At 51.0% G+C, this 26,712-nt stretch overlaps 4 protein-coding genes across 4 annotated transcripts; all 4 read right to left on the bottom strand.

The window, feature by feature from the left end:
• Positions 1 to 843: 843 nt before the first annotated feature.
• Positions 844 to 4,606, bottom strand: LOC139325810 (extracellular fatty acid-binding protein-like). The gene is made up of 6 exons (XM_070955823.1): positions 4,487 to 4,606; positions 4,213 to 4,349; positions 3,698 to 3,768; positions 2,996 to 3,112; positions 2,000 to 2,101; positions 844 to 1,140 (listed from the first exon to the last, which is right to left on the bottom strand). The coding sequence occupies exons 1-6, from the start codon at positions 4,577 to 4,579 to the stop codon at positions 1,118 to 1,120; spliced, it is 543 nt and encodes a 180-aa protein (XP_070811924.1). The 5' UTR covers positions 4,580 to 4,606; the 3' UTR covers positions 844 to 1,117.
• Positions 4,607 to 5,405: 799 nt separating this feature from the next.
• On the bottom strand, positions 5,406 to 8,315 carry LOC139325849 (lipocalin-like). The gene is made up of 7 exons (XM_070955888.1): positions 8,226 to 8,315; positions 7,699 to 7,838; positions 7,232 to 7,305; positions 6,924 to 7,034; positions 6,466 to 6,561; positions 6,151 to 6,172; positions 5,406 to 5,469 (listed from the first exon to the last, which is right to left on the bottom strand). The coding sequence occupies exons 1-7, from the start codon at positions 8,313 to 8,315 to the stop codon at positions 5,406 to 5,408; spliced, it is 597 nt and encodes a 198-aa protein (XP_070811989.1).
• Positions 8,316 to 9,151: 836 nt separating this feature from the next.
• On the bottom strand, positions 9,152 to 11,714 carry LOC139325720 (lipocalin-like). Its single transcript, XM_070955692.1, has 7 exons — positions 11,557 to 11,714; positions 10,896 to 11,035; positions 10,655 to 10,731; positions 9,906 to 10,019; positions 9,696 to 9,797; positions 9,549 to 9,574; positions 9,152 to 9,338 (listed from the first exon to the last, which is right to left on the bottom strand). Exons 1-6 carry the CDS (start codon positions 11,647 to 11,649, stop codon positions 9,549 to 9,551), a joined length of 552 nt encoding a protein of 183 aa, XP_070811793.1. The 5' UTR covers positions 11,650 to 11,714; the 3' UTR covers positions 9,152 to 9,338.
• Positions 11,715 to 13,316: 1,602 nt separating this feature from the next.
• Positions 13,317 to 16,190, bottom strand: C8G (complement C8 gamma chain). Its single transcript, XM_070955682.1, has 7 exons — positions 16,028 to 16,190; positions 15,073 to 15,212; positions 14,773 to 14,843; positions 14,574 to 14,675; positions 14,215 to 14,316; positions 13,691 to 13,729; positions 13,317 to 13,459 (listed from the first exon to the last, which is right to left on the bottom strand). Exons 1-7 carry the CDS (start codon positions 16,154 to 16,156, stop codon positions 13,440 to 13,442), a joined length of 603 nt encoding a protein of 200 aa, XP_070811783.1. The 5' UTR covers positions 16,157 to 16,190; the 3' UTR covers positions 13,317 to 13,439.
• Positions 16,191 to 26,712: the final 10,522 nt, after the last annotated feature.

Raw genomic sequence — 26,712 nt, 5'->3', positions numbered from 1 at the left:
AGGCACCGCAGCAAATGGGCGCGTGACAGATTTGAGACTGGCAGCTGAAATGCACCCTGCAGGATAGTCTTTGGCAGCCCCCGAGCTTCCCGCACCCGTCAGAAGAGCTGTTTGTGCTGGCAACAATCCTGCTCAACTAAAATGATTATCATCTTCCGACTCTCTTCTTGGTTAGCGTCTGTGCCACGCAAAAGGTCACCCTGTGTGAGTTGGCACCTGAGTGTGAGCGCAGTGGACCACATGCCCAATGTTCACTGCTCTTGTCAGCGGGCGAAGCTGGGCTCGTGATCGGAGATGTTGATGTTGGCGCTTCTTTCTGACCCGCTGAGCGGTCAGAAATGGAAAATCCCGCTCCCTTCAGTTTTCCTTTCAGCTCTGCCCCACTTGTGGAGACTGGAGGGAGCAGTCCTGCGGGGCAGAGGGAGGCAGTCCTCCCACTTGTCTCGTTTTAATGAACTGGTTTTCCACCTGGGCCTAAATTGTCCTCAAGGGGAAAGTAAGGAGCATAGAATATCAGATTGGAAGGGACCTTGGAGGTCTTCTAGTCCACCCCCCTGCACAAGGCAGGAGACCTTATACTATTCCAGTCAACTGGCTGTCTTAAAAACCTCCGGTATTGGAGCAGCCGCAGCCTCTGGAGGCCAGTTGTTCCACTGGTTAATTGTTCTCACTGTCAGGAAGTTTCTCCTTCCTTCTAGGTTGCTTCTCTCTTTCACAAGCTCCCCCCATCCATTGTTTCTTGGGCTCCCTTGGGGGATTCCCCCAGGGGTGAGACACGGGACACGCACACATACACACAAACATACCACAAAAGAGGTGCATTTGCTGAATCTATTTATTAGGAGAGCATCAAGGATGTTTATGTTTTAGTGAAGACAAAATTACACAGAGTGGCTGCTGCAGTGGAGTTTCCGATGCTTCTGCTCTGGTTGTTCCAGGGAAAGCAGCAAAGGAGCCAAAAGGGAGTCCCTCTGGAGGGGCCTTCTGGCTGTCCCAGCCCCCGTCTGTCATTGCCACACACTGACAAAGGGATCCAGATCTTAGTGGCGTCCCCAGCCAGGGGCGCTCACCCTGGAAACGGTCCCTCTGGCATTAAGGTCTTCTCCATCAGACTTGGCTAGGCGGATTTTGCAGTGGCATCTGCAGGAACAAAGTCAGGACAGCTCAGTTATCACCCGCTTCTAATTCCCAGCAACCGACTCACAAGAAGCAAAGAGGGAAGTGGGGGAGCAGCAAAGCCTTCCCCCCCACCCCAGGCATGGAAGGGGGGTTGTTCCTAAATTAGAGCTGGGTTTTGTTTATACCGAGGGATCTTGAAAATAAACCCCCTCCTTCTCTGTGGAAGTGACTGCACCAAACATGATGCGATTTATATGAATTCAGCCCCCCACCATCCATGAATTTGGGCAGCCATTACGAAGAGAGGTCTGAAAAACGGGGTGGGGGGTGGTCTGGCTACCTCTGGATCTAATCAAGAGCCAGGAGGGGCTTCGCTGCACGGATGTCGAGCATTTGTGGGTGCTCCAACTGGAGACACCATCAGGGCTCTGGCCTGCCTTTTGCTGTTTCCCCCCCATCTCCCTCCCCCTTTCCTTCCCCTTTGAGCCCCTCCTGAGAGCCTCCATTTGCAGGATGCTGGCAGCCCCTCAGTTATCAGCCCAGGTGGGATCCGATTTTTCCATCCGACAAGGATGGCTGCCCAATTCCATTCCCTCATTCCTCTTCTCCGTTTTTTGCAGGCTCACTGCCAAAGTTTTAGATGTGTGTCTTTCTATGCGTGTATGTGTGTGCCTTTTTGTGCAAAACGGCCTGGTAGAGGAGCAAGTGAATTCAGGGAGCATCCGAGCAAGGAAGGACGTAAAAGACCCTGGCCAAACACGCCAGTCTCTCCTTGCTGGGTGGGTGATTGTGATCTGGACAAGCTTTCCCCCTGTGGCGTGAAGGAGCCCTTCTTTCTTGGTTCCTCTCTCTTTGACCAAGGCCCCTCTTGGCATCTTACCTTTCCTGGCCAAGAGGAATATCTGCTCTCTGTCGATATGCATTTCCGTAGCGAAGTCTATGAAGGACTGCTTCACGGAATCGGACACGGACATCTCCCTGGCTGCAGAAAGGAAGAAGAGGCAGACCTGAGCTGAACGGGCTTCTTGGGTCTCCTCCCCCTCCCCACAGAATGCCCTTCACATAGGGTGGACACCAATGGGCAGGAAGACCTTTTCCATCCGAACGAAAGCCCTGAAGATGGAATCCACCCTGACCTTAGCGGTGGCAGAGTGACACCTGATCGGCGTGGGCCCCGTTATGGCCCAGGGGGGCTCCTGAGCGCAGGGAGCAGCTGGCTCTGGGTTGGGCTGGAAAGAGAAGTCGCCCCACAGGCTGGTTGTTGATTTCTTGCAGCAGGTTGGACCAGAAACACAAAACCAGAAACCGTGACACTCTTGTGGCACTCCAGGCAATGCAGCTGATGCGGCTGACCCCAGTGGTGAAATCCAAATTTTTTTACTAACGGTTCTGAGGGCGTGGCTTGGTGGGCATGGCAGGGGAAGGATACTGCAAAATCCCCATTCCCTTCCCACTCTAGGGCCAGCCAGAGGTGGTATTTGCCAGTTCTCCAAACTACTTAAAATTTCCACTACCGGTTCTCCAGAACCTGTCAGAACCTGCTGGATTTCACCCCTGGCTGACCCCATGGCCATCCATGTCTCCCCATTGACCACTCCTCCCCAGAGGGTCACGCATCGGTTGCATTGATCTCAAACTCTTTGACTTCCCAGGCGGGCCACCCGGCTACCCGAAAGAGAGAGGTGAAGGACGCCCAGGTGTGGGTCTTCCCTCTTCCGTCCTTTTCCTTCTGGGCAAGGGGCCTCACAGAGGGACAGCCTCCTTTGCAATCCAGAATCGCCGCTGGTCAGGAGAGGGATGTGCCAATGAAGGAATCCGTCTTGGGCCATTCTGCTTCCCCCCCCACCCTTGGCACAAGGGGGCTCTGGATACTCACCGTAGAGTGACACAAATATGCAGAATACGCCCTCATTGTCCTTCAGGTCTCTGACGCTGGTCATGGCGTAGGTCTTGCAATCCGTCTTCCTCTTGTCTATGATTTTGTCCCCCCATTCTGGCAGAAAAAGGAGAAGGAGGCCACCCCAAGTTACCGGTGGGGCCAGGCCGTTGCAAAAAGCTTAAACCAGATTCATCCTGTCCTTCTAAGTACATTCTCAAAAGGCAAACTGATATTTCATTCTGTTATTAACCTCCATTTAACACAGGAGCCAGACATGTAAACTGTGCATCAACGTGAAATCAGTTAAGTATAAAAAAAGGTTTAATTCTGGCAGCTTGGAAGGTTAACTTCTCTCCCGGGGTAGAGGTAGCCCAGACGTTTCCAGTGGAAGGGAGTTCCTCGGGGGCCTTAGATCACCTCCTGGGTCAGAAGGTGGGGATGTGGGTTAATGGCTTCGGTCAACCTGCTGCTCCTCAGATGTTTGGAGCTAAGAAACCCAGGACGGGCCAGGCTGTTTTTCCAGCTCCTCCCTGATTCGTGGAGCCCTAAAGGGAGCTGGGCTGAGGGTCCTGGCCCCTGCTGCAGGACCCACTTGGGGACACCCCCACGGATCTCCCCATGAGACCCGCCTTTCCCCAGAAAAACTGACCGGGCTAGATGCCCTCTGGCTAGAGAGGAGCCCCTCCGACTCATACCAACCGCTTTTGTGCAAATATACCCCGTCCTTCTGTTTCGTGTAGGTCATCTCCACGTCCATGGACCCATATTCCCTGCAGAAACAAGCGACGGGAGGAGCCCTGAGGCGGCTGCAGAATCAGCCCCGTGGCACGGCTCCTCCCTTGGCCAGAAAAAGCTTCAGGCGGGGGGGGGTGGAGATGCCAAGAGAGATGCTGGCATCAGCAGACTCTCACTCAGCAAACCACCACCCCCCATCCTACAACTGGGGAGGGGCTCTGCTTCTCCTGCTAATCCTCACAGGAAAATTTTTTTCCCCTTGATCCCCACTGAGATCTCCTGGGGGAGACATTCCAGAACGGACTGGCAAGGCTTAGCCCCTGGCAAAGCTGGTGAGGACATCCCAGCCCCCCCAGCCCTGAAACCCAGCAACCCCACCACTCTCCAAGGCACAAGTGCCCACCCTCCCACCCTTAGCCAGGGGGCAGAGGGCAGGGGGATTGCGGGCCCAGGCCTGGCCCAGCACAACGGGCACTCACGTCGTGAAGTTGGTAGCGACCGTGAAGCTTCCCTCCTCCTGGCTGGTTATGTTGCAGCTCATCATCTCCTTAGCCATAAACTGCACCATCCATTCACAGTTGGAGCCTATGCCATGGATGTACCAGTGCCCTAGAATCTGGGGACAACGCTTGGTTAGCCAACCCAGATTCCCCGGTGGGCGTGCCAGGGAAGTTGGACCAGGGCAGCCCATCTGGACAGCCAGCCTCCTGCCCGGGGGCTCTTTTGCAGGGAGAGGCAGCCCAGCTCGGTTACCTGCCCAGGACTGCATTGGTTGGCCTCATCAGAGGCGGCAGCGGGAAGGCAGAGGAAGGCGAGCCCCATGACAGACAGCCAAAGCGGTCTCATCCTGCCCAGGTGCTTGGTCCCTGCTCAGCCAAGGAGACCCCTGGAGAAGCTGGTTCCCCAAGGTCAGTGGCTTTTATAGCGCTCAGACGTCACTTCAACTCCCGACGGCCGGCGGCATCCTCTCTGAACTGCTGGGCACCCTGAATAGGGCATTGCTGCCAGCACAAAGGGCGATTATCTTAGCCCGCACAAAGGGCCATTGCTTTGCCTGGCCAAAGAGCCTGCAGGCTTTTGGGTGGCCTCCAGCCAGGAAAGCTGGCCTGCCTTCTCCCCCCCCCCCTCTTCCACTTCAGGATGGAGGTTGGCCAAGGGCAGCTGATACCAAGCCTGCCCACTGCTCTCTGGGCCCCGCTTGTCCCTCCGTTTCCTTGAGGCGCCCAAAGCAAAGGAAAGACTCCAGCTCGGGCACAACTGAAATGACAATAATGACAGCCACAGAGCAGCACCACAGCCTTCAGAGAAGGGGGACCTTTGAGCAGGCAGCATTTAAACCATAAACCTCTCTAACCAGGTTTAGGAGCAGGTTTAGGGCTGGGACTTGGTTCTCATTCAGACATTCCTTCTTGGAAGATCCGGATGCTTTAAAGGACCTATGCGTTGTAAAAACAAAAGCTTGTATTTGAAATGTTACATGTGGAGACGTGTGTGTAAATATGTGATTCATAAGACTGCCGGATCACAAGAAGACAACATCACAGCAGGTTTACCCTCTTTCCTATTCTTTTAACTTTAACTTTGTGCCCCTCTCGGGAAAATTCAGCTCTCTGAGCGGATTAAAAGGTGCAGCATTGTCATTTAGGTTAGGAGGCTTGGAGATCGATTTCATTCAAGCTGGCTTCTGCATTTTCCCAGCACATTCGGTTTCCTGCAGCCTCAGGCAGTTGGAAGGCCTTGCAGGAGCCCCACAAAAAACATGGCTAAAAAAGAGGGGAAATTGTAATCTCTTTATTTCCAGGGAAGGAGGAAGGAGGGTGGGGGGTAAGAGGTGGGAGACCAGCAGTTATGGCTTCCAGGCTGAAGCGTCAGGAACAGGAGGGTCTTTGGCTGCACAGGGAGAGGCCGGTTCTCTTCAGCCGCTGAAAAATAAAGCAGCAGGAAGAGGGGAATGGAGCCTGTTCCCCAAAACCCCTCTTCTTCCACCAACGTTTCTCTCCAGAGTCATCCACACAACCTTTACCAAACTGGCCCCTCTCTTTAGAACAAGATACTGGACCAGGGAAATTTTACGGCACCCCCACACACCCCTCACTCGCCAGTGGCCGCTTAGAGGCACCTCTTCTCCTGCACACAATAGCTGGAGGGCACACATCAGTGGTGGGCTGCTCCCGGTCCGGTCCGGTTCTATAGAACCGGTAGTAAAACTGGCAGGAGGCTCCACCCACCCACCATGACGTCATCATGGGTGATCTGTGCATGCATAGAAGCGTGCACACGCGTGGTCCCGCTGCAAACAGGTAGTAAAGGTAAGTGGAACTGGCACACATACACACACACACCCGTACCACCATAATAAAGGCAACCCCCCCCCCCCCGTGCCCCATTTCAACCCTTTGCAAGGCAATTGCACTCACCTAATTTGCTTGAAACATTTATCTGCAATGCAGAGAAAGACACGGTCAGTCTCAAAGGCTGGGCAGGATTTAGGGGCTACTAAAAGGCAGGAGGGCAGCAGCTCCTTCTCAGCCGGGGAGAGAGTGTTGGGGGCCTGGGGGTTCCCTGCAAGGGCTTCCCTGCCCCGCTGTGGGGCTCACCATTCCCTTAGCTGCAATTCCCTGCTGCTCCCACTGCCCTCTTCCGCCTTCTCTGGGGTTCCCAGGTGTCCTATGGGCTCGACACCCACCAAAGGGTCTCTGAAGCAAATGCAGGAAAAGGGGCCCTCCGCTCACCGGACAAGGGCGGGATCACCAGCTCGCCCATGAGCCCCATCTTCTGGCAATAGGCCTTGAATCTGTCCAGGTTCTCACTTCCCTTTGGGTCTTTGCCTGCAAGGGAAAAGGGAAGACGGGGAGGAGGGTTAGAGCTATTGGACACGGGAGGCTCTGAGGAGTGATCCCCAAACTCCCTGCTGGAGGAGGAGCCGCTGAGAGGAACCCCCGCGCAGATCCCTCCAATCTGGGGACCGGGAAGCAATGTTGGAGATCAGAGTTCAAGGCTTGCTCAACGGTCCTGCAGAAGGGAGCAAGGCTGATGGACAGGCAAGCCTTCGGAGAGAGAAAAGGAGCCCAGGTTGACATGGGCAGCCACCCCCACCCCCATCATCCACAGCTGTTTTGGTTTATGGCCCTGCCTAGGTGCCCCCCAACCCTGGGTTCAAGAAGCAGGAGGGCCCTGCCAGATCACCCACTGTAAAGCTGGAGACTCCTGCTGGGGGGCATCCCCTTCATCTCCCACTGGACGTAGACGATGGCGAAGTTGGCATCGCTGGCCAGCACCCGCAGGTCCTTCTTGCCCTTCTCTGCAGAGGGGGAAGCAGCGGGGGGGCAATCAGTAGCACCTCCTTGGAGGCTCCCTCTGGGCCCTTCTCCCCACCCACCCGCAATCTCTGGAAAACCAAATGGGGCACTCTACACGTGCTCGGAATCACGCTCATCTTCTCTAACAAAAAGCAAGCCCTGGTGGCTGGGGGTCCCACTCGGGGGTCTCCCTCCCTACCGTCACTTGCGGTGAAGTGTCCCGGCTGCTCCGTCTTCATATAGGTGCCTTTCATCCCTTCGCAATCTTCTCCCCTTGAAAGCAGCAAAAAGAAGCAGAGTGGGGGGGGGAGTTTGGGCTGGCAAAAGAGATGCCATTTCTGGGCTTGCTTTGGGTGGCTGTCATTCGCCCCCACCCCCCCACCCCCATCTGTGTGTGTGTGTGTGTGTGTGTGTGTGTGTGTGTGTGTGTGAGAGAGAGAGAGAGAGAGAGAGAGAGAGAGAGAGAGAGAGAGAGAGGATTCCAGTTGCTCCCAGAGATTTAGTCCTGGGGAACCACCCTGAACCCCGAAGGGAGCAGGAGGCTTAAATCAGGGCTGGGTGAACCTGTGTTGTCGTGACACCCCCCCCACTCCCACCCCTGTCTGTCAGGGGAAAACTGGGGGGGGAGCAGGATCAAGGAGGGGCCAAACTACAAAAGGTATTTACAAAAGGTAATAAGTTTCTATCTCCAGGTTGCCATTTGGTAAGGGGAAGATCCGGGCTGCTGGTGTCGTGATGATGTCCTTCAGGCTCTGGAGCATGGGGTCAGTGGAGGCGAGAGCCGGGACGTGCCACTTCCCTGCAAACTGCAAAGGGCCCCCCCGTGGTTAAACCGGCAGGCCTGTCCCCTCCTGCCCAGCCCTCCCCCTCCTGAGGCAGTGGGGCCTTTACATTTTGCACCCCCCCCCCAGGAAGGGTTGCTGCTTCTGCCCGACAGAGAAAGGGCAGAGACGAGACGAACCACAGGGAAACAGTAAAACCTCAGGAAGCCCTGACGTTTATGTTGCTGAGGTAGACTGCGCTTGAATATGGAGAGGCAGTTTGGCTGAGGACCACAGAACGTTTGCGCAGGAGGTCCACAGCCAGATGGGCTGCAGTTTAGGAGATGGGCTTGCAAGCTCTCGCCCACATCCGGAGTCCTGGAAGTGGCTCGGACATCCCCCAAGCCCCCCTTCCCTGCGACCGTCCGGTACCCTTTTAAGGTCGAAGTTTGGATCCACTTCCACATCGGCCTGGACGCCAAATATGCAGAACGCTGCGAGGCTGAGCAGGGCGGCCTCCATGCTGGTGGGTCTGCCTGGGTGCTCCTCACGTGCCAGCAGGAGGGCAGAAGGGGTGGCCGGCCCTCTGGGGCACCCACATTTATACCTCTCCCTGGCACTTGACAGGAAGCGGAGCTTATGCAAGGCTTTGGGCAACTGGTGTCCGGTAACATGGCATTAAGGGATAAGAGATGCTGCAGTTGAGCCACTCCAGGGAGGAGGAGGAGGAGGAAGCAGAGCCTGCAACCCAACCTCCCTTTTATCTAAATCCCCTCTAAATCCCCAAGACTGGAGAGGGGCTTCCTTCAATGCCAGGCCTCAAGGAAAAACAATGGTGCAACTCTCTCTCTCTCTCTCTCTCACACACACACACACACACACACACACACACACACACACACACACAGAGGAAAAAACCCACTCTGGCCCCAAAAATCCCCACCTCCCGCTTGGGAAGATCAAGCAAAAGTGCTGCAGAATTCTTTGCTAGGCAAAAGGCTAAAGAAAGCAGGGACACCGTGTGTGTCTCTGTGTGTTGTTGTGTGTGTGTTGTGTTTGTGTGTGCACACAAAGGGGTTGGACCTTGAAAGGGGAGTGAGCAGGGGGGAGCTTTGTCCGGCTGCCCAGAAAGGCTGGCTAGGATCTCATCCTTTGAGAGAAGCAGCAGTGAGAGAGAGGACTGGCGACAGAAAAGTTGTATTTTTCCATTTTTAGAGAACTTTTTAAAATGGTCCAAGAAGAGATTTGGTGGAATCTCAGACATTAAAACCTCCCTCAGGCCCTAAAGACAAGACATCCCCCCTCCCCATCCCACTTCCCACCAAAAGGCAGCAGCAGCGACACAGGACTGTGTTACATTTTCTTTTATTATTGCTGTTATTAATATTTCCGGGGCAGGAGAAAGGCTGCTATCAGGCGAGAGGCAGGTGGGGTGCTGGGCTGGTGGGGAAAGGCGGCCACAGGGAGAGTTCCAGCGCTATGGGGAGAAAGGGGTCTTCGCCCCCCCCCCCCCTTGGAAGAGGGAGCCAGAAGCCAGGCGAGTAACTGCAGAGAAAAGGGAGGAAGAGAAAGTTATTTCTTTGGATATTGCCCGTTTTTTAAATGTATTAAATGTTCAAAAGAAACATTAAAATGCCAACTAATGTAAGGGGGAAATAAGAAGAGAAATAACAAAAAAAAAGTTAAAAAGTGACACAAAACTTTACATTCTTGGATACTTTCTGGCGAGCCAAAGCCAGAACAAAAGCCACTCACCTACACACTTTCTCCCATGCAGAGATCTGGTCAGAAGGAAGAGAGGGAAAGGGGTCAAAAGAGGCCTTGAGGCAGCCCCTCCGCTGGCACCCACCACCAGCCCGGCCCCGCCCTCCCGGCAACGCCCTGCCCGCCACTCCCCCTTACCAGTCCGGGGCAGGATGAGGATGTCTTCCTGGGAAAGGCCCTGGTTCAAGGCCGTCTGGGTGAACTTCGCCAGCAGCTCCGGGCGCAGCTGCTTCTGCCTCCCTGGCACCAGAAAGCAGAGCGGGTGAGGGACCCTGGCACTGCCCCGCAGCGGCCTCCCCTGGCAGAGCCCGCCTGCAGAAGGGCCGGGGAGGCGCCGGCTGCACCTACCGTACAGGGTGACCATGGTGAAGGTGTCGGCCCCCTTGGTGATGGTGTCTCCCAGCAAGGCATACTCGTTGTAGTTGGTCTCCAGCACCCGGATGTTGTGGGCACTTCCTGACCCTGAAAGAGGAGCAGACACGGGGAGAGCCCACAGGGAGCAAGGGTTGAGGACCCCTCCTCTTATAGGCAGGCAGGGGGTCTCCCTCCACTCCAACCCTCTTGGCAGCCACATCATTGACTCTGGGGGGGGGGATCTGGCTCAGCTCCTCCCTCCCTATCCCTGGGGCTTCCAGGCTAGCCTTCCCACGAGTCCCATCATGCTGGCTGGGGCTGATGGGAATGGGTGCCCAATGCGACTGGCGCTGCCCTGAATGAGTTGGGGAAGTGGTGTTGGCTTTGGTTGCCTTCCTCCGGCAGGGGAGGGCAGGGATGAGGAAGAGGAGGCTGGGGAGGGGGGGACTAGGCTGGGGGGGGCATCGCTTCCTTGGGCATCTGGGGGGCACGGTAGGCAAGAAGGCTGATCCTATGGGCTCCCTTGTTGCCCTTCTGCTCCTCCAGCCTTCTTCCCCCCCGGGGGGGGCTGGGGGCAGGACAGGACAGGAAAGAGCGGGCTAATCCCTCTGGCTAGGAAATGCTGGAAGTTGGACAGGGGTAGGGGCTGCCGACCAGTTTCCTCCTGCTGGCAAAGCCGAATGTTCGATCAGCCCCCTTTGGACGGAGGTGAGCAGAAAGAGAGCAGGGGGTCTCCCACGTACAAGGGCTGGTGTAGGTGAAGCGGCCAGGCTCCTCCGTCCGGAGGAAAAGGGTCCTCTTGGTCTCGCACTGGTCAAGCCTGTCAGGGAGGGGGGGAGGGAGGGAGGGAGAGGTTAGGCAAGGGGGCTGCCGCAGCAGGGCTGGCTCTGGGGACAAGCACCAACCGATCTGGGCAGCTCACAGCTCTGGCACAGGGGCCCCGAGTCTCCCCACAACCCCCTCCCTCCAGCAGAGCCCCCTTACTTGGGGTAGGTGGAGGCGATGGCCAGGTTCCCGTCTTCCGTGGGCGAGACCACCGTGGTGCACATCTTGATGACCTGCCTTTTCTCCTTGAACCAGAGGGAGTTGGAGGCCAGGCCGATGCTGTACCAGCCGCCTGTGAACTGGGGGAGGGGGGGAGAAGAGTCAGGCCTCCCCACAGGGCACCCTTGACCTCCCCCCTCCCCTCTTTGGTTCAGACCACCCAGCCAGGAGGGCATTTGGCAAACGAGCAGAAATGAGAAGGTTTGGCTGGGGCCACTTCATGCCATCGGCCACGCCGGGCCCCAAAGATCCCGATGGACCAAATGGAGCTGGGATCCTTCCAGGTTCAAAAAAGTCAGTAGCAGCAGAAAAGGGGGAGCTCTTAAGCTCAGGGTGGGTGGGTGGGTGGGAAATGTTGCTTCCATGTGGGGCAGCCTCTGATTCCCACCCTTCCTTGAACCCCCTCCCCCCGGACAAGCCTCCTGCAGCACAGCCCTTCGCAAGGAGTGTGGATGGGGGCTCTTCCTCCATATCCTTCGGACACCCCCAACACCCCCCCACACACACAGAGCCAAGGACCCTGAGCCTTTCCGCCCAGCGGCTCAGCTGAGGAGCCCACCGAGAGGTTTGCCGCAGGGCGCCAGGGTGACTCTCCCGTTACCTGCTCTTGCTGGAAGTCAGCCTGAACGGGCAGCTCGGCCTGCACCTGCAGCAGGCAAAGGAGGGCCAAGACGGCAGACAGCTGTGCCCACATGCCGAGGTTCCTGGGCTCTACCTGGTGCGGCGTCTCTGCAAAGGCTCCCACAGGAATGGTCAGCCAGAAACCAGGGCAGGCGGCTATATATTGGCCAGCCCAGCAGCAGGTCAAGGGGCGACCTATGCTGGAGGCCGGCCCCTGCTTCCCCCCTGCCCCCTCCCGGCAGCATTACGCAAGCCGAAAGCAGGAAAACAGAACGGGCAAGGGGGCCCCTGCTCTGCTCTGCTCTGCTCTAAAGGGTCCAGCTGTGAGAGCATCAGCCCACAGGCCCACCAAAGAGATACCCCCCCCCCGCTGGAAAGTGGAGGAGCCTGCCCCCCCTCCCATCATCCAGGCTGTGTGCAGTGGGATGGCCCCTCCCTCTCTGGCTCTCACCCCTGCTGTACAAAGTGCAGGGCTGCCTCATTCAACGCGGCACAGAGGAGAAGGGAAGGACAGCCTGACCACAGTGCCCAGACCTTGGCTGCCCCTCAGCCTCAAGACCAGCCCGCCTTGCCGCTTCCTTCTGGGGGGGGGGCATTTTGCTTGGTGTCTTGGCAGGAAGAAGAGGAATAGCAGTGCTGGGTCAGTTTGAAGGTCCAGCCGCACCGTCCATTCCGCACTTCCCAGGCCAAGAAAGCCTAAAACCCTTGCAGGGAGTGGGGGGGGGGGGTGCTGATGCATTGGCAGTGGGGGGGGGGATGGTCTGGAGTCCCCGGAGGAGAGGCCAGATGGCTCTCGGCCCTCACTCAGCTTCCCAATTGAGTCCGAAAGAGGGCCAAAGAGCATTCTGGCAGCTGCCGGACTGGACGCAGAGTCGAGCCCCTTCTCAGGCTCGGCTGGATGAGGGGCAGGATGGGGCAGCTGAGCTGAGTGGGGAGGGCAAGGGGCTGGAGATCAGCAGGGGCCGTGTTTGGGAAGGGAGACGGGGAATAGCCACCCTACTGACCGAGGCTGAATAAGCCTCTGGGTCTGGCCAGACTCCTCCCCAGCCCCGGTCCTTCCAGAAGGGGTCAGGGAAGGAGCCAGCCAGCAAGAGAACCATGGCTGCTGCCACCCCCTTTGGAGCCAGAGGGTACCTTGCCAGAGCCAGGCGAGGGGGGCATGGCCCGGGGGGGGTTGGCTGGGTAAACAGCACGTGCAGAGGCTTCCTGCAGTTGGAACAGCAAAACAAGCCAGCCGCCAAGAGAACAGGCCGGGCTGGGCGGGTGGAGGGGGGGCAGCCAGCGCTTTCCAGAACTGCTTTCTCAGCAAAAGCCGAAGAGTCCGAGAACAGTCCAGCCCTGAAGGCAAGGCAGCTGAGTGGGTGCGGGGCCTCTGTGGCACTGGGGTGGGGGGCGGGGGGCGGCAGGGACTCTGCGAGAAAACAATGCCCAGATGCACCCAGCCTGGCACTCCCTGGGGAGGGGGGGATAAACCTTTGAGGGGGCATCAGCCGCTCATCCTCTTTTGCAAAAGAGCCCAGAGTTTGTTCCACCACTTGCAGCCCAGCCCCCTGCACTGCCCCCCCCCAGCCCCTCTTACCCTGCGGCCAGAAGGCTTCTTATGCTAGGGGAGGGTTGAGGGGTGGGGTGGGGGTGGGGGCTCATTACAGGCCCAGTTCTACCTTTCAGCAAGCAACTCAAACCTGATTTTTAGCTAACATCCCTTTTTCCCCCCCCCCCAAAATATCAATGACATCAAAGTGGGTTTCCTTGTTTTATTTTCATGGGACCAAATACAAGGGAAAACGTGGGTGGTTTCTGTTCTTGAGTGTCCTCATGGGCTGCCTTGACACGGCTGGAGCGTCGGATCGCGCCTGGTTCCTGCTATCCTGTGTATTTCGTTTCTGGAAAGCCGAAAGAGAAAATACAGGAGGGGATCGGAGGATCTGCCCCTGAAAGGCTTAGCCTCCTGCAGACCCCCCCCCCCCGTCAAGGCTTTGTACTCGTTGCCTATCAGCCAGCAGAGGAAGCAAAGCCCGCCTGCCTCTCGCGGGTGCCAGGGGTGCACAAGGCCGCCGGTTCAGTTCCCGGGTCTGGCGACTTTGGCCAAGGAGGCGCTGAAGCCGGCAACTCACCGTCAAGGATGTGGAATTGGTCGGCCGAGCTACAAAACCCTGCGGAAAAGAGCCGGGAGGGAAAAGAAAGTCGGGTTAATGGTTCTGGGGGTTCAAAAGCATCGGTGCAACCCCGGGCCCTGTACTGTTTGGACGAGGTGGTTTTCGGAGGCCTACGACAGACGGACCCCGCAGAGCCCCTTTGCTTGGCCCAGTGTGGACGTTTGGGAATAAGGGGAAGGGGCAGTGGTGGAATCCAAATTTTTCTGTGGGCGTGGCTTGGTGGGCATGGTGTGACTTGGTGGGCGTGGCAGGGGAAGGATACTGCAAAATCCCCATTCCCTCCCCACTCCTGGAGGAAGGGTAGTCTCTATTCCCACCCCACTCTGGGGCCAGCCAGAGCATTTGCTGGTTCTCGGAACTGCTCAAAATTTCTGCTAGATTTCACCCCTGGGAAGAGTCCGGCTGACCCCCAGGAGCTGCCTGACTGACAGGGAGCACAAACCTTCCCCCCCCCTCCCGTCCGAGAGCAAAGAGCTGCGCACCGTAGACGGGGTAATAGAAGATGAGGTCTTCACTGATTCCCAGGGCAGTCATGGCAGCTTCGAACTTCTTCAGGACGCTACTTGCCACCTGTGCCATCCGTCCTTTCGTGAAAGGGAGCAGCATTAGGGGAGCCCGAGTTGCCCTTTCCTTCCCTCAAGCAGCTGAAGAGCTTTGCTGGCCAATCTCCCTACAGAACAGGGTGGCTCCAGCACGCATCTCCTTCAGAGATACCCCAGGCCTCTCTTCAGGATCTGCCCAGCCTGCAAGGGAGGAGGCTGCAAGGCAGCGGGAACCGTCCCCCCCTCCCCAGTCCCCAGACCAAAGCCCACCAACTTAAGGCTGCAGCTTTCATTCACACCGTAAAGTTTGGCTGAGATCTTGCGGTTCTTCTGGAAGTACAGGATGGCGTAGCTACTGTAGTCCGTCTCCCCCACCACCACGTCCACTGGGACACCGCGGCCTGGAGGGGGGACCACAGAGAGATCAAGGGAGAGCATGTCCTGCCAGGGCCAAAGGGCAGCAGGTGAGAGGAAGCCTTCGCCTCTCCTGCCTCTCACCTTTCAAGAGGAACCGCCCAGGGGTCTTGCCGGCAAAATAGCTCTGCTTGATGTTCCAGCAAATCCCCTCCCTGCAGAGACGAAGGTGGCGTTAGCCCACCGAGGCAGGACGGACAGACAGACAGACAAAAGGACGATATCCGTCCAAAACGACCTACGTTGGGACAGCTGCAGACAGACTCCTGCAAGTCTGAATCGGTTTCCCCTCCCTGCCTGTGAACTAGTGAGGACCCTCCTGGTTAGGCTGATTCCCCCCCCCTCAGTGCCCCATCCTGAGTGCAGGATCCCCGAAACACTCACAGAGGCCGGAAGGTGTTAAAGAGCAGCGAGCCCCTGTCAGTCATCGACACAACCACGTTGGTGGCTTCCACCCGGTAGCCATTTTCACGCAGGTAAAGGCAATCAGAGGCCACCCCCACCAGAAACCACTTCCCTGCAAACTAGAAAAGGAGGGAGCTGTCCATCTTCTCTAATCTCCCCCCCACCCCTCCCCTGTTGACCCCCAGTGGATTAGAGGCTGCGTGGCTGGGTTTCCTTGCAGTATTTCTGCAACTGTTATACCCCACAGCCCCAAACCATACTTAAAATGTGGCACAGTTGCAAAAATTAAGCCTAAGAGCCAGTTCAGTGAATCCTATTTTTAAAATGCCACAGGCATCAGCTATTTTAAAACAAATCCTTTACTCTTTCATTTGCCGAAACAAGATAGTATATTGACTCCTCTGAGCTGAACCGTGGTAGAAAAAAGCTTGAAACTGAGTAAAGGAAATGGGACGGGAGCCACGTTTTCATTTATGATTTCCTTATAACAAAAGCCAGAGAGGAAGAGAAGATGCGCATTATGCCAGCCCTTCTCCCCGAGAAAGAGGGAGCCTTCCGCTTATCAGGGGAGCCTCCTCCTCCGCACTGTGGCCGCCTTTGTCAAGAGTTTGGCAGGGAGAGCGGAGCTGAGCAAACAGAGCAGATAAGGAACCGCCTAACAAGCACCGCACTATGAGGGGATCAGGATTATGGGCTTGCAGCCCAGGGTAGCTGCTAGGTCCCTGGAAAGGGCGGGGGTGAGTGGGAGGACAGGCCCTTCCGAAATGCAGCCACAGGGATGGGAAGAGAGGCTTGCTGGCAGCAAGTAGAGAGGAGAGCTGCCTCCCAGCGCAGGACGGATCCCGACGGCTCTTGGCCATCTCAGAGCGACCGCAGAGGAAGCTCAGAGCTTTTTACTCCCCAAACGAGCCTCCCCCCCCTTCCCCCTGCTCACCCGGGCGGGATCAAACTGTTCCTGGGCACTGATCTTGTCGAGGGGGTTCTTGGAGGGTTTGGGCCGCCGTGCCCAGGAGGGTGAAGCCAACGAAAGCCCAGCCAGGAGAAGGAGAGCAATGGGAGCCATGGCGGGATGGCAATGACCAGCAGCGCTTGGGGTGCCCTTGGGCACAGGAGGGAGGGCGGGCGGGCTCCCAGTTAGGCATTAATCAGGCTTCCCAGAAAAGGCCACTGGGGAGGTCCCAGCTGCTGCTGTTGCCGCTGCTGCTATCCTACCATCCCCAGAGGGGAGACAGTGCTCCATTCACAAATGGGCAAGCTGGGGCCCCCAACGTGTCCTGGGGTTTGCAAGGCAGCTTTTTACAGAAGCTCTCGGGGCTTCAGCTCAGCTCCTTCCGGGCCCTGGACAGCCAGCAAACCCTTGCAAAGCTCTTCTCAGACCATACAACAATAAGGTACTTATCTATTTTACAATGCACAGTACTGGGGCTGATATCTATGCCTATTAGTTTATGGTGTATGAGAGGACCTGAGTGAAGACTTCATAGACCAGTGGTTCTCAATCTGTGGGTCGGGACCCTTTTGGGGGTCGAACGACCCTTTCACGGGGTCGCCTAAGACCATCGGAAAACACATATTTTCAATGGTTTTAGGAATAATTTTATGGTTGGGGGTCACCACAACATGAGGAACTGTATTAAAGGGTCGTGGCATTAGGAAGGTTGAGAACCACTGTCATAGACAGTCATTTATAACTTGAAATGGGTGGGGGGGGAGTTAAAAAGGCTAAAAACCCGAGTTAAAAAGGCTTCATGTGCTAACACTAAGGGACAGAAAACAGTGCCCTCGTGTGGTCAATGTAGGAATCGCAACCACAAAAGGAAATCATTTATCATTTATTTCCTTTTGTAGTTGCGATTCTGACATTGACCACACGAGGGCACTGTTTTCTGTCCCTTAGCGTTAGCACTGAAGTCATCATAAGGCTTTTAAACTCGGGTTAAGGCTTTTGAAGGAGGTTTCTCTTCTTCTGGGCCTTTTCTGCAGCCCCTGGGGCTCCCGTTGCCCTATTCATATTAAACATACGGTTTTTAATGATAATAATAATTCCAAGTGCTATTGAAGAATGGACATTAAAAGTAGTGGATTTAGCAGAGATGGCCAAAATTTCAGCGTATTTGAAGGACCATTCAAATGAACCATATTGCGATGCTTATCTATTTTTAAGCTGTAAATTAAGATCTGGTTGAAGACTTCATGGTGCACACCAATTCATATCTTTAAATGTGAGGGAGGAAGAGAGAGTGAGCAAGAGGGAGGGGGGAGAGAGAGAGAAAGAGAAACAATGCTGGACCTGAGTGAAGACTTCACAATGCACAGTACTGGGGCTGATATCTATGCCTATCAGTTTAAGGTGTATGAGAGGACCTGAGTGAAGTCTTCATACACAGTCATTTATAACTTGAAATGGGAGGGGGGAAGAGAGAGTGAGCAAGAGGGAGGGGGGAGAGAGAGAAAGAGAAAAAATGCTGGACCTGAGTGAAGACTTCACAATGCACAGTACTGGGGCTGATATCTATGCCTATCAGTTTAAGGTGTATGAGAGGACCTGAGTGAAGACTTCATACACAGTCATTTATAACTTGAAATGGGTGGGGGGGGAGGAGAGGGAGGGAGGGGAGAGAGAGAGAGAGAAAGAGAAAAAATGCTGGACCTGAGTGAAGACTTCACAATGCACAGTACTGGGGCTGATATCTATGCCTATCAGTTTAAGGTGTATGTGAGGACCTGAGTGAAGACTTCATAAACAGTCATTTATAACTTGAAATGGGTGGGGGGGGAGTTAAAAAGGCTAAAAACCCGAGTTAAAAAGGCTTCATGTGCTAACACTAAGGGACAGAAAACAGTGCCCTCGTGTGGTCAATGTAGGAATCGCAACCACAAAAGGAAATCATTTATCATTTATTTCCTTTTGTAGTTGCGATTCTGACATTGACCACACGAGGGCACTGTTTTCTGTCCCTTAGCGTTAGCACTGAAGTCATCATAAGGCTTTTAAACTCGGGTTAAAGGCTTTTGAAGGAGGTTTCTCTTCTTCTGGGCCTTTTCTGCAGCCCCTGGGGCTCCCGTTGCCCTATTCATATTAAACATACGGTTTTTAATGATAATAATAATTCCAAGTGCTATTGAAGAATGGACATTAAAAGTAGTGGATTTAGCAGAGATGGCCAAAATTTCAGCGTATTTGAAGGACCATTCAAATGAACCATATTGCGATGCTTATCTATTTTTAAGCTGTAAATTAAGATCTGGTTGAAGACTTCATGGTGCACACCAATTCATATCTTTAAATGGGAGGGGGGAAGAGAGAGTGAGCAAGAGGGAGGGGGGAGAGAGAGAGAAAGAGAAACAATGCTGGACCTGAGTGAAGACTTCACAATGCACAGTACTGGGGCTGATATCTATGCCTATCAGTTTAAGGTGTATGAGAGGACCTGAGTGAAGACTTCATACACAGTCATTTATAACTTGAAATGGGTGGGGGGGGAGGAGAGGGAGGGAGGGGAGAGAGAGAGAGAGAAAGAGAAAAAATGCTGGACCTGAGTGAAGACTTCACAATGCACAGTACTGGGGCTGATATCTATGCCTATCAGTTTAAGGTGTATGTGAGGACCTGAGTGAAGACTTCATAAACAGTCATTTATAACTTGAAATGGGTGGGGGGGGAGTTAAAAAGGCTAAAAACCCGAGTTAAAAAGGCTTCATGTGCTAACACTAAGGGACAGAAAACAGTGCCCTCGTGTGGTCAATGTAGGAATCGCAACCACAAAAGGAAATCATTTATCATTTATTTCCTTTTGTAGTTGCGATTCTGACATTGACCACACGAGGGCACTGTTTTCTGTCCCTTAGCGTTAGCACTGAAGTCATCATAAGGCTTTTAAACTCGGGTTAAAGGCTTTTGAAGGAGGTTTCTCTTCTTCTGGGCCTTTTCTGCAGCCCCTGGGGCTCCCGTTGCCCTATTCATATTAAACATACGGTTTTTAATGATAATAATAATTCCAAGTGCTATTGAAGAATGGACATTAAAAGTAGTGGATTTAGCAGAGATGGCCAAAATTTCAGCGTATTTGAAGGACCATTCAAATGAACCATATTGCGATGCTTATCTATTTTTAAGCTGTAAATTAAGATCTGGTTGAAGACTTCATGGTGCACACCAATTCATATCTTTAAATGGGAGGGAGGAAGAGAGAGTGAGCAAGAGGGAGGGGGGAGAGAGAGAGAAAGAGAAACAATGCTGGACCTGAGTGAAGACTTCACAATGCACAGTACTGGGGCTGATATCTATGCCTATCAGTTTAAGGTGTATGAGAGGACCTGAGTGAAGACTTCATACACAGTCATTTATAACTTGAAATGGGTGGGGGGGGAGGAGAGGGAGGGAGGGGAGAGAGAGAGAGAGAAAGAGAAAAAATGCTGGACCTGAGTGAAGACTTCACAATGCACAGTACTGGGGCTGATATCTATGCCTATCAGTTTAAGGGGTAGGAGAGGACCTGAGTGAAGACTTCATAAACAGTCATTTATAACTTGAAATGGGTGGGGGGGGAGTTAAAAAGGCTAAAAACCCGAGTTAAAAAGGCTTCATGTGCTAACGCTAAGGGACAGAAAACAGTGCCCTCGTGTGGTCAATGTAGGAATCGCAACCACAAAAGGAAATCATTTATCATTTATTTCCTTTTGTAGTTGCGATTCTGACATTGACCACACGAGGGCACTGTTTTCTGTCCCTTAGCGTTAGCACTGAAGTCATCATAAGGCTTTTAAACTCGGGTTAAAGGCTTTTGAAGGAGGTTTCTCTTCTTCTGGGCCTTTTCTGCAGCCCCTGGGGCTCCCGTTGCCCTATTCATATTAAACATACGGTTTTTAATGATAATAATAATTCCAAGTGCTATTGAAGAATGGACATTAAAAGTAGTGGATTTAGCAGAGATGGCCAAAATTTCAGCGTATTTGAAGGACCATTCAAATGAACCATATTGCGATGCTTATCTATTTTTAAGCTGTAAATTAAGATCTGGTTGAAGACTTCATGGTGCACACCAATTCATATCTTTAAATGTGAGGGAGGAAGAGAGAGTGAGCAAGAGGGAGGGGGGAGAGAGAGAGAAAGAGAAACAATGCTGGACCTGAGTGAAGACTTCACAATGCACAGTACTGGGGCTGATATCTATGCCTATCAGTTTAAGGTGTATGAGAGGACCTGAGTGAAGACTTCATAAACAGTCATTTATAACTTGAAATGGGTGGGGGGGGAGTTAAAAAGGCTAAAAACCCGAGTTAAAAAGGCTTCATGTGCTAACGCTAAGGGACAGAAAACAGTGCCCTCGTGTGGTCAATGTAGGAATCGCAACCACAAAAGGAAATCATTTATCATTTATTTCCTTTTGTAGTTGCGATTCTGACATTGACCACACGAGGGCACTGTTTTCTGTCCCTTAGCGTTAGCACTGAAGTCATCATAAGGCTTTTAAACTCGGGTTAAAGGCTTTTGAAGGAGGTTTCTCTTCTTCTGGGCCTTTTCTGCAGCCCCTGGGGCTCCCGTTGCCCTATTCATATTAAACATACGGTTTTTAATGATAATAATAATTCCAAGTGCTATTGAAGAATGGACATTAAAAGTAGTGGATTTAGCAGAGATGGCCAAAATTTCAGCGTATTTGAAGGACCATTCAAATGAACCATATTGCGATGCTTATCTATTTTTAAGCTGTAAATTAAGATCTGGTTGAAGACTTCATGGTGCACACCAATTCATATCTTTAAATGTGAGGGAGGAAGAGAGAGTGAGCAAGAGGGAGGGGGGAGAGAGAGAGAAAGAGAAACAATGCTGGACCTGAGTGAAGACTTCACAATGCACAGTACTGGGGCTGATATCTATGCCTATCAGCTTAAGGTGTATGAGAGGACCTGAGTGAAGACTTCATACACAGTCATTTATAACTTGAAATGGGTGGGGGGGGAGGAGAGGGAGGGAGGGGAGAGAGAGAGAGAGAAAGAGAAAAAATGCTGGACCTGAGTGAAGACTTCACAATGCACAGTACTGGGGCTGATATCTATGCCTATCAGTTTAAGGGGTAGGAGAGGACCTGAGTGAAGACTTCATAAACAGTCATTTATAACTTGAAATGGGTGGGGGGGGAGTTAAAAAGGCTAAAAACCCGAGTTAAAAAGGCTTCATGTGCTAACGCTAAGGGACAGAAAACAGTGCCCTCGTGTGGTCAATGTAGGAATCGCAACCACAAAAGGAAATCATTTATCATTTATTTCCTTTTGTAGTTGCGATTCTGACATTGACCACACGAGGGCACTGTTTTCTGTCCCTTAGCGTTAGCACTGAAGTCATCATAAGGCTTTTAAACTCGGGTTAAGGCTTTTGAAGGAGGTTTCTCTTCTTCTGGGCCTTTTCTGCAGCCCCTGGGGCTCCCGTTGCCCTATTCATATTAAACATACGGTTTTTAATGATAATAATAATTCCAAGTGCTATTGAAGAATGGACATTAAAAGTAGTGGATTTAGCAGAGATGGCCAAAATTTCAGCGTATTTGAAGGACCATTCAAATGAACCATATTGCGATGCTTATCTATTTTTAAGCTGTAAATTAAGATCTGGTTGAAGACTTCATGGTGCACACCAATTCATATCTTTAAATGTGAGGGAGGAAGAGAGAGTGAGCAAGAGGGAGGGGGGAGAGAGAGAGAAAGAGAAACAATGCTGGACCTGAGTGAAGACTTCACAATGCACAGTACTGGGGCTGATATCTATGCCTATCAGTTTAAGGTGTATGAGAGGACCTGAGTGAAGTCTTCATAAACAGTCATTTATAACTTGAAATGGGTGGGGGGGAGTTAAAAAGGCTAAAAACCCGAGTTAAAAAGGCTTCATGTGCTAACGCTAAGGGACAGAAAACAGTGCCCTCGTGTGGTCAATGTAGGAATCGCAACCACAAAAGGAAATCATTTATCATTTATTTCCTTTTGTAGTTGCGATTCTGACATTGACCACACGAGGGCACTGTTTTCTGTCCCTTAGCGTTAGCACTTAAGTCATCATAAGGCTTTTAAACTCGGGTTAAAGGCTTTTGAAGGAGGTTTCTCTTCTTCTGGGCCTTTTCTGCAGCCCCTGGGGCTCCCGTTGCCCTATTCATATTAAACATACAGTTTTGTTTTTTTATTTAAAACGTTTTACAAATACATTTTCTCCCCAATTTCCCCCCCCAAGCCCTCCGTACCCTCCCTAGCCCTCCCCCTTTCCCCCCAGGACTTCCACAATATAAAATCCTAATCGAGAAATACATTTTATAAAACTTAAAACTTAAACCCCTCCACCCCCTATATACTGTTTATACCTTCATAAAACTCAATTAATTTGTCCCTACATAATACATTCATTCAGCTAAAAGCTATCTGATATTTCTTAGTTTGATATTTATTCTGCACATAATCTATCCACTTTTTCCAGTCCTATACATAAGTCTCTTGAGTTCAGTCTTTTAAATATGCTGAAATCTTCGCCATCTCTGCAAAACTGGCCATCTTCAAAGTCCATTCTTCAATTGATGCCCTTGCTGTGATGTCCCGTTGCCTGGAGGCCGTGCGGATCTGGATGGGGAGAAACAAGCTCAGACTCAACCCCTCCAAGACCGAGTGGCTGTGGCTTCCGGCGTCCCGGTACAGTCAGCTGGTACCATCACTGACAATAGGGGATGAGATCTTGCTCCCCACAGAGAGGGCCTGCAACTTGGGTGTCCTCCTGGATTCACGGTTATCTTTAGAAGATCATTTGACGGCCGTGGCCAGGGGTGCCTTTTATCAGGTTCGCCTGATCCGCCAGTTGCGTCCCTTTCTGGATCGGGACGCCTTGCGCACGGTCACTCATGCCCTAGTTACCTCCCGTATGGACTACTGTAATGCTTTCTACATGGGGCTCCCCTTGAAAAGCACCCGGAGGCTCCAACTGGTCCAGAACGTAGCCGCACGGGTGATTATGGGTGCAGCTCGTTACGCCCATGTAACACCTCTCCTACGCGAGCTGCACTGGCTCCCGGTGGTCTTCCGGGTGCGATTCAAGGTTTTTAGTTATCACCTTTAAAGCGCTCCATGGCTTAGGACCTGGGTACCTACGAGACCGTCTTTTGCCACCAATAGCCTCCCACCGACCAGTTTGTTCTCACAGGGAGGGACTACTCAGGGTACCATCAGTCAAATTATGTCGACTGGCGACTCCCAGGGGCAGGGCCTTCTCTGTGGGGGCTCCAACCCTTTGGAATGAACTGCCCCCGGAGATACGGAATATCCCTGATCTCCGTGCTTTCCGCCGTGCACTCAAGACCCTGATGTTCCAACAGGCAGGGCTAAACATACGAACATGTGAATGATTTTTTAAATGTTATCTAATTCTGGGTTTTATTTAATTGACCAAACTAAGTAATAATTTTTTTTTATTGCAAAAGTTTTACAATTACATTTTCACCCCTTTTCCCCCCCCACCCCACCCCCCCAAACTTCCCAACCTCCCTAACCCTCCCCTCTCCCCAGACTTCCCTATAATATACTCATAACTGGTAAAGAAAGATAAAAAAAACACACACACAAAAAAAAAACCTTAATATGACACTTATGTAAAAACTTGAACCCCTCCCTCCCCTGTATAGTTTTTCTTTTTACCTCATTACATTAAAATATTTCTAATACATTCTTTTCAAATAAAAGCTATTTGATACTTTCTAGTTTGATATTTGTTCTGAACATATTCTATCCACCTTTTCCATTCCCATTCATAAGTCTCTTGTGAACAATCTTTTAAGTATGCTGAAATCTTCGCCATCTCTGCAAAACTGGCCATCTTCAAAGTCCATTCCTCAATAGTGGGCAACGCTTCATTTTTCCAATATTTACCTATCAACAATCTTGCTGCTGTTATCATATACAATATCAATTTTGTTTCACCCGATGTAAAACCCTTAACTATACCCAATAAAAACAATTGTGGAGAGAATTGAATTTTTTTCTTCAAAACATTCTGCATGACCCACCAAATTTTTATCCAAAAAGCCTTAACTTTCCTACAGGTCCACCAAACATGATAATACGTAGCATCCAAACATTCACATCTCCAACATTTTGGCTGAACATTAGGGTACATACATGACAACTTTTTGGGATCTAAATGCCATCTATAAAACATTTTATAGAAATTTTCCCTCAGGTTCTGCGACTGTGTAAATTTAACATTCTGAACCCAATTTTTTTCCCATGTTTCCAACATCACTGGTTCTTCAAAATTTTGTGCCCACTTAATCATACAATCTTTAACTAATTCAGTTTCTGAATCCCTTTCTAGCAAAACATTATAAAGCCTTTTGATATGCATTGGACCTTTCTCTTTTATATGTCTAACCAATTCTTCCTCGTGCAACATAATACCAGTTTTTTGGTCCTCTTTCCATCTCAATTGTAATTGATTATATTGTAACCAAGTTAAATTAATCCCTTCGTCCAACAGTGTCTGCAATGTCTTCAGCTGCCATCTGCCCGCGTCTGTAAAAAGAACCTCTTTGTATAAACCCCCCCCGAGTGACATTATATTTGTATTCCACAAAGTATGACCAAGATCCAGCCATAGCGGTATTTTATAATCCCATTTGAGTCGGTGCTTCTTCCAAACTCTCATCAAAGAGTCTCTAAGTATATGACTTTTAAATACTTTATCAACTTTGTCATCATAAAATAAGTAAGCATGCCATCCAAATTCAAGATCAAAACTTTCTGCATTCAGTATTCCAGTCTTTTTACTTCCAAACCAATCACTTGTTAAAGTTAAAGCTGCTGCATCATAATATAACTGTAGGTTTGGAAGTTTAAGACCTCCTCTTTCTGGAACATCTTGCATAATTTTCAATTTCACTCTCGGCTTTTTCTTGTTCCAGACAAACTTATTGAGTCCAGTTTGCCAGACTTTCAATTGTTTATCACTTTTAAGCACCGGAATCATTTGAAACAAAAAAAGAAATCTTGGCAAAATGTTCATCTTAACTGCTGCTATTCTTCCAAGTAGAGACAGCTGCAGTTTTTTCCAAGTCTCCATGTCTTTCTGCACCTCTCGCCACAACACCTCATAGTTATTTTGAAACAATTTCATGTTTAATTCTGCAACCTGAACTCCTAGATATTTTACCTTAGGTACAGTCTCAAAACCTGCCCTCCTTTCAAGCTCATGTTTACGATCTTGTGTCATGTTTTTAGCTATCATTTTAGTCTTTTTTGGATTCAGTCTAAAACCTGAAACTTTACCATAGTCTTGTATAATGTCCTTCATCAGGATTATTGATTCCATTGGTTGTGATAGGGTAACAACGAGATCATCTGCAAATGCCTTTATTCTGTAATCCTCTTGCCTAATCATTATACCTTTCAAGATATTAGAGTCCCGTATTGTATTTAGCAAGACTTCTAGTGTTAGAATAAATAAAAGTGGGGACAACGGACATCCCTGTCTTGTTCCTTTTTCAATTTTAAACTCTGTTGTCAAACTTCCATTAATAATGATCTGTGCCTTTTGCTCTTGGTAAATTGCTGAAATCGCCTGTATAAATTGATCCCCAAAATCCATCTTTTTTAAAGTCTTTAGTAGAAAATTCCAATCCACTCTATCAAAGGCCTTCTCTGCATCCAAAAAGACCAGCACTGCAGGAATCTGTTTATTCTTCTCAAGATATTCCAATAAATCTATTACTTGCCTTACATTATCCTTCATGTGTCTGCCCTCGATAAATCCCGCTTGATCATCATGAATCACCTTTTGGATTACTGGCATCAACCTGTTGGCTAATACTTTCGCATAGATTTTATAATCTGTATTCAAAAGAGATATTGGTCTATAGTTCTCTGGTTTTTTAGGACCGACTTGTTCTTTTGGTATCAAAGATATGTAAGCTGTTGTCCATGATGGGGGTATTTTACCCCCTTGTTGAATATTGCAAAATAAATCTCTGAGTTGTTCCACCATTTCAGCTTGCAAAGTTTTGTAATACACTGCGGTCAAACCATCCGTGCCAGGAGCTTTGGCTGTTTTTAGCTGTTTAATTGCTACTATTATCTCCTCCTCTGTTATAGGATAATTCATTCTTTCCTTTTGTTGATCAGTAATTTTTGTAACTCTTTTATCGTTTAAATATTTTTCTATAAGTCCATTCTGCACCTCCTCTTTGGCATATAGTTTGGTATAATAGTCCATGGACTATTATACCAAACTAAGTAATAATTTTAATTAGCAATTTTATGATGTTTGTGTGTCTATATTTTTCTTGACTGTACACCGCCTTGAGTCCTATGGGAGAAAGGCGGTATAGAAATATAATAAATAAATAAATAAATAAATACATAAAATAGTGGGCATAGCTTCATTTTTCCAATATTGACCTATCAGCAATCTCGCTGCTGTCACCAAATACAATATCAGCTTTGTTTCGCCCAATGTAAAACCCTTAACGCCACCCTGCCTTCCCATTGCATTGGCCCCTTCCCGGCCCAGGCTGGCTCCCACCCTCCCGGGATAGCCTGGAAAACCAGAGTCACTTAACAGCGCCGTTACTAATACTTATTCAAAACAAATATCGG

Source organism: Pituophis catenifer, unplaced genomic scaffold (genome assembly GCF_029215685.1).
Source record: "Pituophis catenifer annectens isolate HBS135680 unplaced genomic scaffold, rPitCat1.0.hap2 SCAF_17, whole genome shotgun sequence".
NCBI lineage: Eukaryota > Metazoa > Chordata > Lepidosauria > Squamata > Colubridae > Pituophis > Pituophis catenifer.
This window is presented reverse-complemented; position numbering and strand designations above follow the sequence as displayed.